Source organism: Haliotis rufescens, unplaced genomic scaffold (assembly GCF_023055435.1).
Source record: "Haliotis rufescens isolate VD_foot unplaced genomic scaffold, xgHalRufe1.0.p SCAF_37, whole genome shotgun sequence".
In the NCBI taxonomy this organism is placed as follows: domain Eukaryota; kingdom Metazoa; phylum Mollusca; class Gastropoda; order Lepetellida; family Haliotidae; genus Haliotis; species Haliotis rufescens.
Genome location: NW_025964079.1, coordinates 2,562,130 through 2,580,102, shown reverse-complemented (window position 1 = coordinate 2,580,102; position 17,973 = coordinate 2,562,130). Strand labels below are relative to the sequence as shown.

The window sequence follows — 17,973 nt, the reverse complement described above, 5'->3', positions numbered from 1 at the left end:
GGTACAATGTGTGAAGCCCATTTCTGGTGTCCCCCGCCGTGATATTGCTGGAATATTGCTAAAAGCGGCTTAAAACCAAACTCACTCACTCACTCACTATCATACAGCTACTTCCACTGAGCCACCATGGTCCAGTGGATAGAGTGTCTGTCTGGAGAGTGAAGGTCAGTGTTTTGATCCCTTGCCGCATCATGATTCGAATTCTGGTTTTCCACCATCATGTTTCTAGAAATGGTTGATGCATGTCAACGATCCCAATTGCATGGATCGACGCTCATGATATCAATCACTGAATTGTCTGGTCCAGACTCTATTATTTACAGACCGTCGTCATATAGCTGGAATATTGCTGAGTGCGCCGTTAAACAACAAACCAACAAACCAACAAACCAACCAACCAATGGCATGGGACGTTGCCCCTAGTATCAATCACTGGTTTGTCTGGCCCATATAGCTGGATCATTACCCTACCCAGCAGGTGCCCTTTTGACCTACTTTTTGACAGCATTTTCAAGCATTTCAAAAATGCAACTTCCATATGTCTTTATTCACAACTCAGAGATGTGACAGGAAGCAGACCTAAGTAAGGATAAGATGTATGGATGAGCAACTTCTTTATTACAATTAGGAGCGACCTTTTGGTGTAGGTTCTAACACCCTTATCAACAGGTGCTTTTTAAAGATGAAGAAAGTTGAACAGCAACCAGCACTAAATGAAAACACTTATCTACAAATATATAATATTGTAAATTTAGGCATGAGATAATTCCTATAAATGCGTGTTTAAGATTGTAAATGTCACATTTCCTCCGACGCAGCCACTGCTTATTCATCGTTTATTCAACATTTTGGAAACAAAAATACATGCCGAGTCCGATTTTTTTCAGTCAAACTGCTAAATTTAGAGTGTCCCATTTTAACATGGCTATAATGTACAGGTCCTGCTCCGCTAATGTCAGCGAGGTGATTAATGTTCGTATCAAGCCCAACCAAAGTAACATGTCAACCATTACCAGGCACAGCACATAAGAATAGTGTGGTAACATTAGCAGCAAGCAATTTACATCTATTTTATTCTGAATGAAAGGTTAGGTTTAAACAAGGCAATGGTGTTAGTCAGTCAAGCTGTTGTTTCATTGCTTTATTCATCATTTGTATTATTATAGCATTATTATTATTGGACTGTTTTATTTCCTTTTTTGGGGTTGAGTGCGTGAGTTGTAGTAGTAGTAGCAGTAGTAGTAGTAGTTGTTCTTGTAGTAGTAGTAGTAGTAGTAGTAGTAGTAGTTGTAGCAGTAGTGAGTGAGTGAGTGAGTGAGTGAGTGAGTGAGTGAGTGAGTGAGTGAGTGAGTGAGTGAGTATGGTTTTACGCCACTTTGAGCAATATTCCAGCAATATCACGGCGAAAGAAATGGGCTTCACACATTGTACCCATGTCGGAAATCAAACCCGGGTCTTCAGCATGACAAGCGAACGCTTTAACCACTAGGCTACCCGACCGCCCCAGTAGTAGTAGTAGTAGTAGTAGTAGTAAGTAGTAGAAGTAGTAGTAGTAGTAGTAGTAGTAGTAGTAGTAGTAGTAGTAGTAGTAGTAGTAGTAGAAGTAGTAGTAGTAGTAGTAGTAGTAGTAGTAGTAGTAGTAGTAGTAGATATGACAGCGGTTCTTGTTTACTTAAGGTGCATTGTCCCAGTAGCAATTTCTTATAACAAAGTAGCTCAAAACAAATTTTGTTTTTTAAGCCAAGTACAACTCACAAGATTCTCACTCATTTCTTGTCATGGATGGATAAAGCTAATAGATTGTTCCGATTCATTTTAAGGGAAATCAAGCTTCTTAAGTTAACACAAACGTTTGTGTTTGTTTGTGGTTTCACGACGCACTCAGCAATATTCTAGCTATATGACAGCAGTCTGTAAAATAATCGAGTTAAAATTTAAAGTCACACTGGTGGTATTAAAGCCATACTATGACAAGTTCTACATTAATAATTTATAAATTATGACTCTTTCAAACCTGTTGACAAAGAACAGTAGGTTGTAGTAGTAGTTTCTACAGTGCTCATGTAGTAGTAAGTTAAGGTAAAAACAAAATTTTAGATTTTAAAATATATCACGATATCTAGAGTAAAGGTTGGATAACTTATAGCTGTGGTCGTATCCCACTCCACATAATACTAACTCAGTGACAGTAGCCAGCACATGTAAATAACAAAACGACTAGTCAGTCAGTGCTGCCACAACTGTGCACATACACACAACACTGCCACAAGGTCCTGTACATCCATGGCAGGGCTGGAATATTGCTGACTCCATCACAAATAACACCTCGAACAAACTGAACTTGTTTATTGGTCCTATAAATATCAGAAAACACATCGCCTGATCATGTGCCTCGTTCATCTGACAGAGTAAAGTATTGTTTCCAGGCTCCAGAGCTTCTTTCAAAGTTCATTCATGAATCAAAATTAAAATCTGTGTTTTTTAAAACAAATTTTTTAAACGTACAATTAAGGACGAGTCCATTCAGGGCTTCCTACAGGCAAGCCGGATGTAGCCTTGTAAACACTTCCCGAACCGGGATCTGCCACCCCACCCTTGTATTGCTGAGAGAACATGGTGAAGTGGCCACCACCATCCAGTAAAGTAACACAACGTAACATTCCAAAGTTCAGTAGGAAACCACAGTCTCCACATATATCCTTCATATTTTCTTAAATTAGTACTCCCATGACACGAACAATATACAGGCAAATAAGTCAAATCTTAATTTGTGTTTAAGCTTGTTTGTTTGTTGTTGTTGGAAACAAGTCTGATTGAAATGTTAGCAAAATATTAACATGCATGCAACACACTGAAAAAAATGATCATTTGAATGTGTACATGAGGTATACATTATTTAGAACCTCTTAAGATTTGTTTGTTTATTTGTTGTTTGATGCTGCACTTTGCAATATTCCAGCTATATGACGGCGGTCTCTAAATAATCAAGTCTGGACCAGACAATCCAGTGACTGACATCATGAGCATCGATCCACACAATTGGGATACGATGACATGCATCAACCAAGTCAGCAGTCTGACCACCCGATCCCATAAGTCATCTCTTATGACAAGCATGGGTTGCAAAAGACCAATTCTGACCTAGATCTTCACAGCAGAATTAGTGTTTAAAGGTTGCAATTAATTGCAAATACACTTATGTAATTTCTGTAAGATTAAATGCAGATTAAAAAAAAATCAGATATATATTTTGAGTGATGTAAGGCCATGTCATGTCCACCCATCTCAACTCCATTTGTCCAGTCATTCCTTCAAGTTCTGGTACACAAGGGCAGATAACTCTTACCATAAGTCAGTGGCAAGTCACTAGTGAGCATCATAGAAGTCATGTGAGATAAACACAGGTTAAACCAGTGACGTCACTACTATGTGACATCACGTTCTTCATTCTGGCTCTGTGCACTGTTCACGTTCGACCTATATCTTCCTGTAAAGCTATACAATGATGTCATACGTCTGATTATTATGCCATATACAGTAAACTACGTTTATAATGATCACGCTTAAAACGAACTGACGGATATAAGTTTTTTATCCCGTTTATTTGCTGTATATACGCTGTATATAGGATTATAACGAACTACGGTTATAACAAACTAAAATGGTGGTCCCTTTGGGGTCGTTATAACAGTAGTTTATACTGTACTCAGCTGAAATAGAAATACAGTAAACTACGTTTATAACGAACACGCATATAATGAACTACGGTTATTACGAACTAAAATTAGTGGTCCCCTCAAGTTCGTTATAACCGTAGTCTACTGTATGTAAATAAAAAATGTGAAATTTTATTATGTATTGTGTTATATTCACAATTACGTATATTTGTATATATTATGTGTCTCACATTACAATCAAATATAATAAACAATTCTCATTTTCCTAAAAATCTTTCACCCATAGCCAATTGAGGAATATATTTTCCCTTCACAGCCAACTGAGGAATATTTTTCTCTTTACAGCCAACTGAGGAATATTTTTCTCTTCACAGCCAACTGAGGAATATTTTTCTCTTCACAGCCAACTGAGGAATATTTTTCTCTATATAGCCAACTGAGGAATATTTTTCTCTTAACAGCCAACTGAGGAATATATTTCTCTTCACAGCCAACTGAGGAATATTTTTCTCTTTACAGCCAACTGAGGAATATTTTTCTCTTCACAGCCAACTGAGGAATATTTTTCTCTTTATAGCCAGTTAAGGAATAGTTAATAGTATTGTTACAAATATTACACATCACAAGTGTGTCAGACAACAGGTCTGACAATGCTGATACAGCGTCATGATCAGAATACATAATTCATATTTACATGTCTGCCAGTTGTGTTGTGTAAATGTGTCACATTTCTCCTGCCTCATGCAGGGAGCAAGCAGAATAAAATTAAGTTTCAAATATCTAAAAAGAAATTATCATGCATGTGTATTATATATTTGCATTCTGGTCTTTAAAGTCAATTACCAACTACAATTCATTTCATTCATTCACAAATCTTCACATATTTCTTGGACATACAAAACTACCAAATTGAGTTTACCATATATGGTATTTGAGTTAGTAATCCAACAATTAATCATAACACATTAAAATGAAAGAAAGTACTTATGAAGTCCAATATTTATGTATGTTAATTGAGTCTGACATCTTAATATAAATCTTAGCCTGTAAATTTCAAATCACATCAGTACATAAAAAATATCGGTCACCATATATGGTAATCTTACCCATAATACATCTTGAACTTCATCTGCACAGATCTGATAGGATACAGAACCGTCATGGTAACCATAGGCAGGGGATCCAAAATCCATGGTGTATAATCCAGTTATCGAATATCAGAGTTGACCACAAAAACACAAGAAGTGGCTTGTGGTGAGAGGAGGATAGTGGAAGTGCGTCTTGTTGCGTGAGTCACTAATATCATTCCTTCATCACAAGCTTGGGATGAAGCATGTGACTGAGAAAAAATACAATCACAAAATAAAATCTACACTCTAAGTTTGCCAGCCATTAAGGTGTAGTGTTGATAGGTGATCTGAGAGGGGTATCTAGGTTAAAGTTGTCCAGACTTGAGGTATGAGGTTTGCCTTAAAGGAATGGTCATTATTCTACACAGCTTGCGGCAGCAACAGTAACAGCCCTGACTCAATCATAGTGGTAAAGGTTGAGAGGCAACTCCACGCTACTTGACAAATCAAACGTGAGTGGAACATGTATGGTTAGTTATCACAACGGAAGAAAGACACATCAAGCTTTGATGGCAACAGCTCTGTACAGTCAGCAACAACAAGTTCCACTTTCTTGCTTCATGACTCTCCCTTTCACTGATAAAGCCCACTTCTGCACCGACTGCCCGCCCCACCGCCAGCTCCAACATGTGCACAACCTACCTCCCTATCTGATGCATGGCAGCAGACACAAGCATACACACACAGAATGGCAGACGCACAGTGGCAGACGCGAACATTACAATCTACCTAGAGCCTAGGAAGGAAAGTAAACTGGCATCCAACTGACTGAATGTCATAGCCAAGGGAGGTGGAAGCGTTATGACCACTGCGAATATGTTTGTAGTTTTGCATAGGTGGAGCAGACGTACTTGTAGATTAAGGCAAAAAGCAGACAGAAAAAACAACAGAGGAAATGATAAAGAGGGGATGTGAACTTTATAACTGCCTGTTATTGCCAGAGGAGGGAGATGACCACAGATTGTATGAACAAAACACTTCGGCAGCAGCCGTTGATGAGAGTGGATATGAAGGTAAAGCGGCCGCGAGGCAGCAGCAGACGTGTAAAGGGAACGTGAGGGCAACATACAGATCTGAACCTGCCCCGTGTCAAGTTTTCTGCAGGGAAAACTGGGAGCACTTGCATAATTTTTTATATAAACACAGACTCAGAATGTGGTAAGGGTAAGTGAGTGAACTTCGTTGTTTCATGCCTCTATAACCCCACAGCTGTACCACAGCTATGTCAGAGCCATATCACAGCCATACCACAGCCATATCAGAAGCAAATCGCTGCTATATCAGAGCAGTATCGCAGCCATACTGCAGCCACATCACAGCAACATTGCAGCAATATTGCAGCAATATCACAGCCATTTCTCAGTTATAATTACAGCCATACCAAAGCCCGGATATATCACACCCATATCGCTGCCATATTGCAACAATATCATAGCCATAACAAAGCTCTTAAGCCATATCACAGCCATATCGCAGCCACATCACAGCAACATCGCTGCCATATTGCAACAATATCATAGCCATAACGAAACTCTTAAGCCATATCACAGCCACATCACAGCAACATCGCTGCCATATTGCAACAATATCATAGCCATAACAAAGCTCTTAAGCCATATCACAGCCATATTGCAGCAACATCACTGCCATATTGCAACAATATCATAGCCATAACAAAGCTCTTAAGCCATATCACAGCCATATCGCAGCCACATCACAGCAATATTGCAACAATATCATAGCCATAACAAAGCTCTTAAGCCATATCACAGCCATATTGCAACCATATTGCAGCCATATATGGAATTAATCAAGTCTAGACCATGCATAGTAGTGGTTGACAGTATGACAGTAAAAGGTATCAGGTCACGATGACCTACAGTCAGCCAGGTCACACATTGTAACCTTTTGATCCCAGCCTAAAGTTTCCATTTTAGTATTATTGTTAATGTCAAATATGAAATTGCTGAAAACAAATGATTGACCTGTTGGCAAAATCTTACAGCAAGCACATAGCCCTCAGACACAAACAGTCATTTGATTGTTTACATGTGGTATTGCTTAAGTTTGTTTGCTTGTTGTTTGACGCCGCACTCAGCCATATTCCAGCTATATGACGGCGTCCTGTATATAATCAAGTCTGAGCCAGACAATCCAGTGATCAATATTGTGAACAATAATCCATGCCATTGGGGTAGAATGACACGCCAATAACAGGGTATGAAACTCCCAAAAATTTCAGCCAGACCACAGGACTGGCTAGCTGAAATACTTGCCAGCCCTGACCAAAACCTGCCTGCCCACTATAATCATATGTTTCTCAGGATAAGCTAACGGGATTTCTTTTTGGTTACATTTTATCATTCATCTTTACATGTGAATTAATGATTATCATCGGGAAATATTTAGAATATTGTCACATATGAAATATAACCCGACCGTCGGGCAGGGGGATTTGAAAATCTGGCAGCCCGAGTTGAAATCAACCCGTCTCGGACGGTCGGGCAGGCAGGTATTTCGAACACTGCCAATAACCAAGTCAGCGAGCCTGACCTCCCGATCCATTTGTTCACCTCTCACTACCTCTCAGCAATTCTAACCCGGAATACTCCAATATTTCCATTTCTAATATGGACAGTCCATGATCATCTTCTTTGATATGGATGAACCTCATTAATCTGGATAGTCTATTGCGCAGCCAATTTAATCTGGATTATCTATAGAAGAACCTCCTTAATCTAGACATCCTATAGATGAACCTCTTTAATTTGTATAGTCCAAAGATGAACCTCTTTAATTGTATAGTCCAAAAATGAACCTCTTTAATCTGAATAGTTTATAGATGAACCCCATACATTTCAATAGTCCATAGATGAACCTCTTTAATCTGGACAGTCTATAGCAGAGCCCATTTAAATTCAACAGTCTATAGATGAATCTCTTTAATTTGAATAGTTTATAGATGAACCCCATAAATTTCAAAAGTCCATAGATGAACCTCTTTAATCTGAAAATCCTATAGATGAACCTCTTAAATCTGGACAGTCTATAGCAGAGCCTATTTAATCTGAACAGTCTATAGATGAACCTCTTTAATCTGGACAGCCTATAGCAGAACCTATTTAATCTGAACAGTCTATAGATGAATTTCTTTAATTTGAATAGTTAATAGATGAACGTCTTTGATCTGAAAATCCTATAGATGAACCTCTTTAATCTGGACAGCCTATAGCAGAACCTATTTAATTTGAACAGTCTATAGATGAATCTCTTTAATTTGAATAGTCCATTGATGAACATCTTTAATCTGAAAATCCTAAAGATGAACCTCTTTAATCTGGCCAGTCCATAGCAGAGCCTATTTAATCTGAACAGTCCATAGATGAACCTCTTTAATTTGAATAGTTTATAGATAAACCTCTTTAATCTGGACAGTCCATAGCAGAGCCTATTTTATCTGAACAGTCTATAGATGAATCTCTTTAATCTAGACAGTCCATAGATGAACCTCTTTAATTTGAATAGTTTATAGATGAACCTCTTTAATCTGAAAATCCTAGATGAACCTCTTAATCTGGACAGTCTATAGCAGAGCCTATTCAATCTGAACAGTCTATAGATGAACCTCTTTAATTTGAATAGTTTATAGATGAACCTCTTTAATCTGAAAATCCTAAAGATGAACCACTTTAATCTTATAGATGAACCTCTTTAATTTGAATAGTTTATAGATATATCCCCATAAATTTTAATAGTCTACAGATGAACCTCTTTAATCTGGACAGTCTATAGCAGAGCCTATTCAATCTGAAAAGCCTACAGATGAATCTCTTTAATTTGAATAGTTTATAGATGAACCCAATAAATTTCAATAGTCCATAGTCCATGTTATCCAAATAGTCTAAAGATGAACCTCTTTAATCAGAGAAGTCAATTGTGAAACATCTTTAATCAGAGAAGTCATATGTGAAACATCTTTAATCAGAGAAGTCAATTGTGAAACATCCTTAATCAGAGAAGTCAATTGTGAAACATCTTTAATCAGAGAAGTCAATTGTGAAACATCTTTAATCAGAGAAGTCAATTGTGAAACATCTTTAATCAGAGAAGTCAACTGTGAAACATCTTTAATCAGAGAAGTCAGTTGTGAAACATTTTTAATCAGAGAAGTCAATTGTGAAACATCTTTAATCAGAGAAGTCAACTGTTAAACATCTTTAATCAGAGAAGTCAACTGTGAAACATCTTTAATCAGAGAAGTCAATTGTGAAACATCCTTAATCAGAGAAGTCAATTGTGAAACATCCTTAAACAGAGAAGTCAATTGTGAAACATCTTTAATCAGAGAAGTCAATTGTGAAACATCCTTAATCAGGGCAATCAATAGTTCAACCTTCCTAGTGAGAGAATTCGATCCTGGGACCTCTTTAATCTGGACTAATAATAGTGAAACCTCCTTCATCAGGGATGTCTTTTTCCCCTGTAGTCCAGGTTAAAAGGTTTCATGATTAACAAGGAATACATACCAACCATGAACATCTTGAGATGTATTCCCATAAGTCGATAACTGTATTCTGAGTAATCAAACTCATGATCATCAGACATGTTAAACATATTCTTGCTATTTTCAAATGTTCTACCTGCTACCACCCCATGACACTATAAACAACCCCCTTCCCCCTCCTGGTCTATAGGTGTAAGCAGAGACCATATACCGATCTCTGGTGTAAGCAACACCTACCTCCAACATCCCTCCCAACAGGTGCCCCCTCTCCCCTCCCCACTAGCAGGTCATGACAAGGTCAAGGACCGGCCAATGTCAGCTATATACACCAAGTGTGAGATAATTGTGTTTATACCACACCAAAGTTAAGAGACCATTCCAATTGGAGGTATACTTGCAGATAACCCACCAGAGAAGAAAGGGCATGTAGGATCTGCCTTTAATTAGCCTGCAGGGTCAAAATGGACTCTGACCCTTTCGTGTGGGGGGTAATTATTCTCAACAACTGTTTCAAATGAGACCAGAAGTTTATGACAACAGTTTGATTAGGGGCATGTCATAAACTTATGTCTACCCAGTTTAGGAAATAAAAGCAGCTTCCCTATTAAGTTCATTACCAGTATTTCAAAATTTGTTCAAAATCTATGATTGTTTTAGCATCCAAACTTTTTGAAAATGATTTTCAAAACTTTCCAGTTTCGAGAAATTTTGGTATTTTTCTTTCCTAAAACAAATTTTGTTATAAGAACAGTCATTTTAAAGCCTTCATAAGAGGAAAAATCCCATGTAAGTGGATTTTGGCTTAGTTTACAGTGGTCCATTCACCTCTTCATTAATGGTTTGACTGGAGTACATGAACATATCATTGGAGAGCTGGAGTTGACATATGGGGACATCCCAAACCAATGTCGACATGACAGGGGGAGTGAGTAAGGTCTTACATTGTATGACACATTAATTTCATGATTTACAACTGTGATGTTTCGACCCTTTGGGGTAGATACTGGCACAATAGGCCTTTTCCACAGTTCCGAATTTAAGGCCTTTTCATGGCAGGACTACCAGATTCAAGGCTTCTCTAAACCCTATTATGGTAGGACTACCAAATTCAATGCCTTCTTATGGCAGGACTATGAGAATCAAGGTTATTTCATGGCAGTACCAAATTCATGGCTTTTTATGGCAAGACTACCAAATTCAAGGCCTTTCTAAACCCTATTATGGTAGGAATCAAGGCCTTGAATGGCAGGACTATCAAAATCAAGACCTTTTTAGGGCAGGACCATCAAAATCAAAACCTTTTTTTCAAAATCAAGGCCTTTTTATGGCAGGACTACCAAAATCTAAAACTTATTATGGCAGGACTATCAAATTCAAGGCCTTTTAGTTTTAAGCTAAGGTACAGTTTGATTATCAGACACAAGTACTCAACAAGCAGACCTGCAATATGTCCGTGTGTGCCATTATTTTATACAGTGGAAGTCACCCTTATCAAAAACAGAATGTTGTTTCAGCCACAAAAATATGCAGCTTAACTAAACCATCACAACCACGTTCTACATGTCTCTATTTAGGAAAGCTTACGTCTAAAAATATATCTTCAAGGAAGATAAAGATAGCTCCAAATTTATTTTTGTAAGTAATTTCTGAATCAAGCTCTCATTACACAATGAGAAAGAATCTAAAATAGAGACAGAAAGCGTTGCCGTGCCAGCCCTGCACTGAAAGATATACTTTTAGCACTTCCTGAAGATATATATAGTTGGGTAATGTTTAAGTGTATGTCTTGGCACAATACCTGGGTCTGTTAAAGGCATATGCTATCTTCCTGCAACTAACATTAACATTTTATGCATGTTTATTTTGTGTTGGTACATAATTTCATGGTTCATATGAAACAAGTGTGTTAATCTTGGGCAAATATGTGGTCCTTAAAATCTGAACAACAGTTTTCATACTTTCAAAAAAGAGCTATCAGTAAAATAAATAAATTAAGAGAAGAGCCTAACTCTCTTTATAGCAAACATTATTTCAAGATTGAGTACCATATTCAACCCTATAACCTGTGTTACATATATATTGAGTCACTGTTATCATTGGTTTCCTCATAAACACCACCACAGCTTCTTACATATGATTATTTAAAGGGGGTCAACACTTGATGTAGTTGGCAGTCCTCCAGAAATAGGGCACAGACCACTGAGCCACATCATTTATTTCCCAATTTTCTTAGGAAACCTCTGGGTTGTATACAGTGTTATATGGCAGTGTGTTATTGTTGAACAATGATTGTAACTGTGTTACATTGTTCCTTTTGAGATGTGGTAGACACTCACTGCATTGCATGATTAGTTGTCACGAATGTAGTACTATTTCATGTAAGCAGTTGTCAGGAAGTTACTATATTTAGATGGAAGTGTCATGTGTAAACTTCCGGAATACTGCAGACTGAGATAGAGTGTAATAGAAACATGGGGAATATTCTTTGTTGTAAGGACTATTACTAGTAGCTAGTGAGACTGTATATAAGAGCATGCCTCTCGCATCTTTCATCACATCAAAACCAGCTTTCTTGTGAGGATCGCTCATCATCCCTGATTCCCTGCCTCAGCCTGTCTCAGAAGATTGACCACAGTCGCCACTGGGTGAACATATTATTCCCAATGACTTATGCTACCATCACTGTATTTTTGTATTTGAAACCGACTACTGCCTTCATATCATATACTGCCATATACTGTATGTACTGCAATTGTAATTACTGTGCAGTAATTTGTGTTGATTTGTTTGTTGGTTTCACACTTCTTTTACGTACAGTTCTTTTACGTACAGATTTCTGGGTGAACATGTAGTTTCAATTTGGGAATCGACACTTAACAGTATTTTACAAACATGGAGTCCTTCAGAAAACAACGAGAGGTTTGAACTACAAGGTCTGCTGACACCTCAGCCCCATGGCAAGAATGTTCACAGAATTGTCACAGACTGGTTGGAACTAGAAGACATTCCGGTACCTCAGCCCCATGGCAAGAATGTTCACAGAACTGTCACAGACTGGTGGGAACTAGAAGACATTCTGGTACCTCAGGCCCATGGCAAGAAAGTTCACAGAACTGTCACAGATTGGTTAGAACTAGAAGGTCTGCTGACACCTCAGCCTCATGGCAAGAATGTTCACAGAACTGTCACAGATTGGTTAGAACTAGACATCCTTTTGACACCTCAGCCCGGGGTTTACAAACCTGTTAATTTCTCTAAATAGTATCTGCTACCTGTTCATCTGTTCAGTCTCAAAATATAGCCCACACTATGCACACAACATATCATTGGGGGCACACTCATAACTCCATCCCATCGCGACATGGTCTAGTGGTAGAGCGTCTGCCCGGAGAGCAGAAGGTCCAGGGTTCAATCCCCAGCCGTGTCATACCAAAAGACATTAAAAGATGGTACTTGTTGTTACCCTGTCTGGGACTCAGCATTAAGGGGCTAAAACAAGGACTGGTCAGCTCGAAGTCACTATACTGTATCTGTGTGAGGTATTCATGTTAAACTGTGGCATGGTATCTCAGTGGGCTAGCACTACAAAATTGGCATTAGTAAGGACTAGTACAAGCAGCCACACACACAAACCACACACACACGTCGTTATGTAAATGCAATAATCTTTGACGCGAAGTTAAACCCAATTTCACCTCACCATAACTCCATCCCATGAGAGGAATAGCTCATAAAAAAACACAGGCTGAATATCCTTCTGTGTATTCTCTGAAGTACATACAGTCCAGGGCAAGGCTGTTCTCAATCACTTGCATGTCAAAGGCTTCAGGATCTAAAACTACAGCTGTTGAAGTATCACTAGGAGATATGAGGATTCCAGGGCAGAGCAGGATCCCAGAGCCCCACTCTTGTCATTAAAGCCAATTAAAACAGTGATTAGGTGGTCAGGTTTGGGGACTTAATTGGCTGATTTGGTGTCACTGTGCCCTGTTGACATGATATATATGTCTTAAACCTTGACACCAGAGAATAACTAATCTCAATTATCCGAAAAAACAGGTTTCGTTGGGCATAAAAGGCAAAAAGGAAGTGTGAAGTATATAAATGGATCACTGAAAATCATGCTCATTGCACACTGCTCACTGCATAGTTCAGATACTGGTTTGCTTAATCCAAAAAAGAGTATTTACAGGCTGCCAAATTAGCTGGAATATTGCTGACAACAGCATATTCACAGGTGCCATAATATACCCCTGTAGCTGGAATATAGCTGACTACAGCATATTTACCATGTTTACAGGCAGAAGTGATATAGCTCGAATATTGCTGACTACAGCATATTTACAGGCAGCAGTGATATAGCTGGAATATTGCTGACTACAGCATATTTACAGGCAGCAGTGATATAGCTGGAATATTGCTGACTACAGCATATTTACAGGCTGCAGTGATATAGCTGGAATATTGCTGACTACAACATATTTACAGGCAGAAGTGATATAGCTGGAATATTGCTGACAACAACATATTTACAGGCAGAAGTGATATAGCTGGAATATTGCTGACTACAGCATATTTACAGGGTGCCATGATTTAGCTGGAATATTGCTGACTACAGCATATTCACAGGCAGCAGTGATATAGCTGGAATATTGTTGACTACAGCATATTTACAGGGTGCCATGATATAGCTGGAATACTGCTGACTACAGCATATTTACAGGGTGCCATGATTTAGCTGGAATATTGCTGACTACAGCATATTTACAGGGTGCCATGATATAGATGGAATATTGCTGACTACAGCAGATTTACAGGGTGCCATGATATAGATGGAATATTGCTGACTACAGCATATTTACAGGGTGCCATGATTTAGCTGGAATATTACTGACTACAGCATATTCACAGGCAGCAGTGATATAGCTGGAATATTGTTGACTACAGAGTACTATCAATACAAAGAAATGACAGGGGGAAAAAATGGTACAAAGAGTTAAAAAAACTAAAAGAAAAAGTCCATGTGCATACACTTAACATGGGCAAAATGTGCGCAAAATGTTTCCCCAAGCTACAAATACATTCTTGAGATCCTTAGGGTGTTACCTTTGTGGCTACATACTAGAAACTTGCAATTTGACCTATTTCAAGAGATTTATCTGGGCAAATTTGATGCGACCCTAATTAAAAAAATATTTGTTGTAACACTCTGCTGTCCTAAGGATATAGTTGAAATAGTGCTGACTGCAACATATTTACATGCTGACTGCAACATATTTTACAGGCTAACTGCAACATATTTACATGCTGACTGCAACATATTTACATGCTGACTGCAACATATTAACATGCTGACTGCAACATATTTACATGACTGCAGCATATTTACATGCTGTCATAGTATAGCTGAAATATTGCTGACTGCAACATATTTACATGCTGACTGCAACATATTAACATGCTGACTGCAACATATTTACATGACTGCAGCATATTTACATGCTGTCATAGTATAGCTGAAATATTACTGACTGCAACATATTTACATGCTGTCCTAGTATAGCTGAAAAAAATTACTGACTGCAACGTATCTACATGATGACTGCAACGTATTTACATGCTGACTGCAACATATTTACATGATGACTGCAACATATTTACATGCTGTCATAGTATAGCTGAAATATTACTGACTGCAACATATTCACATGCTGACTGCAACATATTTACATGCTGACTGCAACATATTTACATGCTGTCATAGTATAGCTGAAATATTACTGACTGCAACATATTCACATGCTGACTGCAACATGTTTACATGATGACTGCAACATATTTACATGCTGACCGCAACATGACCCGTGAAGATCCGGGGTAGAATAGGTCTTCAGCGGCTTTAAACAACAAACAAACAAACACTTCCTCAAATAAACATAATTTGACACAGCCACTAGACTGCTGGTTGGAGACATGAGAAAAGTTGAAACGACTAATAGTTTACTCCTTAAAATAATCATGTTACGAAAACAAAGCCAATTATGAAGTGTGGATTTGTTTAACTTATCAATCCCTGTGAAACATTGCCCTTCTCGAAGTAGATCACTCATCAAAGCGCTGTAGCTCAAGCAGTTGATATTAGTTAACACTAGAAATAACCGAAAGTGACTACCATTTTGCAGGAACATATTTAGAAACTTGTCCAAAATGAACGTTTCCGCATAAATCTATTCTTACATTTAATCCACAACTGAGAAAAGATCTAAACAAGATAAGAATACATTATAACAAAACTACTTGTGCTTGGTAAATCAGACTTATTATCACCAATACATTCTCCTTAAAATACACTCTAACTTAATTGACAACTCTTAGCTAGTTGCTGAGGAGCTAGTATCTTAATAGGAACTACTTACCTGACAACATTCCAACATGGCTGCTAGGATATATAGCCCAATAAAAGTAGGCAATGTCACACCTAGCTGCAATAAACTTAATGCCGACATGACACCCACTCACAATAACCCATTGCTTACCGCAACCAGAGGGTGGTGGCCTTAATGTCATGACCAACTACTATTGTTTCTAGCACTACCACACCAAGAGCTATGCACATCCATGGTAGACTAGCACAAGTCTCTAAGGCAATAATAATTAGTTTAAATAATCATTTCTAGATAATGGAAATAATAAGAACAAGTTGTCCCTATAAGAGACTAGAGTCCTTAGTCAACATATCTAGACTTGCCTGTAAGGAGGATAGAATTACTACACATCCATGGACTTAACTTCCAGTACAGCCTTGGAGCAAGGCTAATCTATGGGAAACAGTCCTGAAGATCAACTATATGAGGGTTACACTTTTACAATTGTAGACTTATGGATCAACAGATGATTGAAATTTTGAACTGTTTTACTGATACACATACCAGAAGAATTAACGAATAGTCAACTGGATAAATGAATAACAGTTAACTGGATAAATGAACAATAGTTGCCTGGATGAATGAACAAACAGTTAACTGGATGAATGAACAAACAGTTAACTGGATGAATGAACAATAGTTGTCTAGATGAATGAACAAACAGTTAACTGGATGAATGAACAATAGTTGTCTAGATGAATGAACAAACAGTTAACTGGATGAATAAACAATAGTTTTCTGGATGAATGAACAAACAGTTAACTGGATGAATAAACAATAGTTGTCTGGATGAATGAACAAACAGTTAACTGGATGAATGAACAATAGTTGTCTGCATAAATGAACAAACTGTTAACTGGATGAATGAACAATAGTTGTCTGGATGAATGAGCAAACAGTTAACTGGATGAATGAACAATAGTTTTCTGGATGAATGAACAAACAGTTAACTGGATGAATGAGCAATAGTTTTCTGGATGAATGAACAAACAGTTAACTGGATGAATGAGCAATAGTTGTCTGGATGAATGAACAAACAGTTAACTGGATGAATGAGCAATAGTTTTCTGGATGAATGAACAAACAGTTAACTGGATGAATGAGCAATAGTTGTCTGGATGAATGAACAAACAGTTAACTGGATGAATGAGCAATAGTTGTCTGCATAAATGAACAAACTGTTAACTGGATGAATGAACAATAGTTGTCTGGATGAATGAGCAAACAGTTAACTGGATGAATGAACAATAGTTTTCTGGATGAATGAACAAACAGTTAACTGGATGAATGAGCAATAGTTGTCTGGATGAATGAACAAACAGTTAACTGGATGAATGAGCAATAGTTGTCTGCATAAATGAACAAACTGTTAACTGGATGAATGAACAATAGTTGTCTGGATGAATGAGCAAACAGTTAACTGGATGAATGAACAATAGTTTTCTGGATGAATGAACAAACAGTTAACTGGATGAATGAGCAATAGTTGTCTGGATGAATGAACAAACAGTTAACTGGATGAATGAGCAATAGTTGTCTGCATAAATGAACAAACTGTTAACTGGATGAATGAACAATAGTTGTCTGGATGAATGAGCAAACAGTTAACTGGATGAATGAACAATAGTTTTCTGGATGAATGAACAAACAGTTAACTGGATGAATGAGCAATAGTTTTCTGGATGAATGAACAAACAGTTAACTGGATGAATGAGCAATAGTTGTCTGGATGAATGAACAAACAGTTAACTGGATGAATGAACAATAGTTTTCTGGATGAATGAACAAACAGTTAACTGGATGAATGAGCAATAGTTGTCTGGATGAATGAACAAACAGTTAACTGGATGAATGAGCAATAGTTGTCTGCATAAATGAACAAACTGTTAACTGGATGAATGAACAATAGTTGTGAGGATGAACGAATAAACAGTTAACTGGATAAATGAGCAATAGTTGTCTGGATGAATGAACAAACAGTTAACTGGATGAATGAACAATAGTTTTCTGGATGAATGGACAAACAGTTAACTGGATGAATGAGCAATAGTTGTCTGGATGAATGAACAAACAGTTAACTGGATGAATGAACAAACAGTTAACTGGATGAATGAACAAACAGTTAACTGGATGAATGAGCAATAGTTGTCTGGATGAATGAACAAATAATAAAATGGATGAATGAACAATAGTTGTTAGGATGAACGAAGAAACACTTAACTGGATGAATGAACAAT

The 17,973-nt window shown here is 37.7% G+C and overlaps 1 protein-coding gene across 7 annotated transcripts in view; it reads right to left on the bottom strand.

Annotated features, from left to right (window-relative positions):
- LOC124140405 (RNA-binding motif, single-stranded-interacting protein 3-like) overlaps positions 1-17,973 on the bottom strand; it is a 321,419-nt gene that overhangs the window by 266,277 nt on the left and 37,169 nt on the right. Inside the window, exon 1 of one of the 7 annotated variants that reach the window (XM_046507940.2) lies at positions 4,784-5,416. The exons of the other annotated variants lie outside the window; for them this stretch is intronic. Within the exon in view, the coding sequence (XP_046363896.1) occupies positions 4,784-4,870 (87 nt within the window). The 5' untranslated portion in view covers positions 4,871-5,416. Of the gene's footprint in view, positions 1-4,783; positions 5,417-17,973 lie in introns of those variants that run through there. 7 annotated transcript variants of the gene reach the window in all.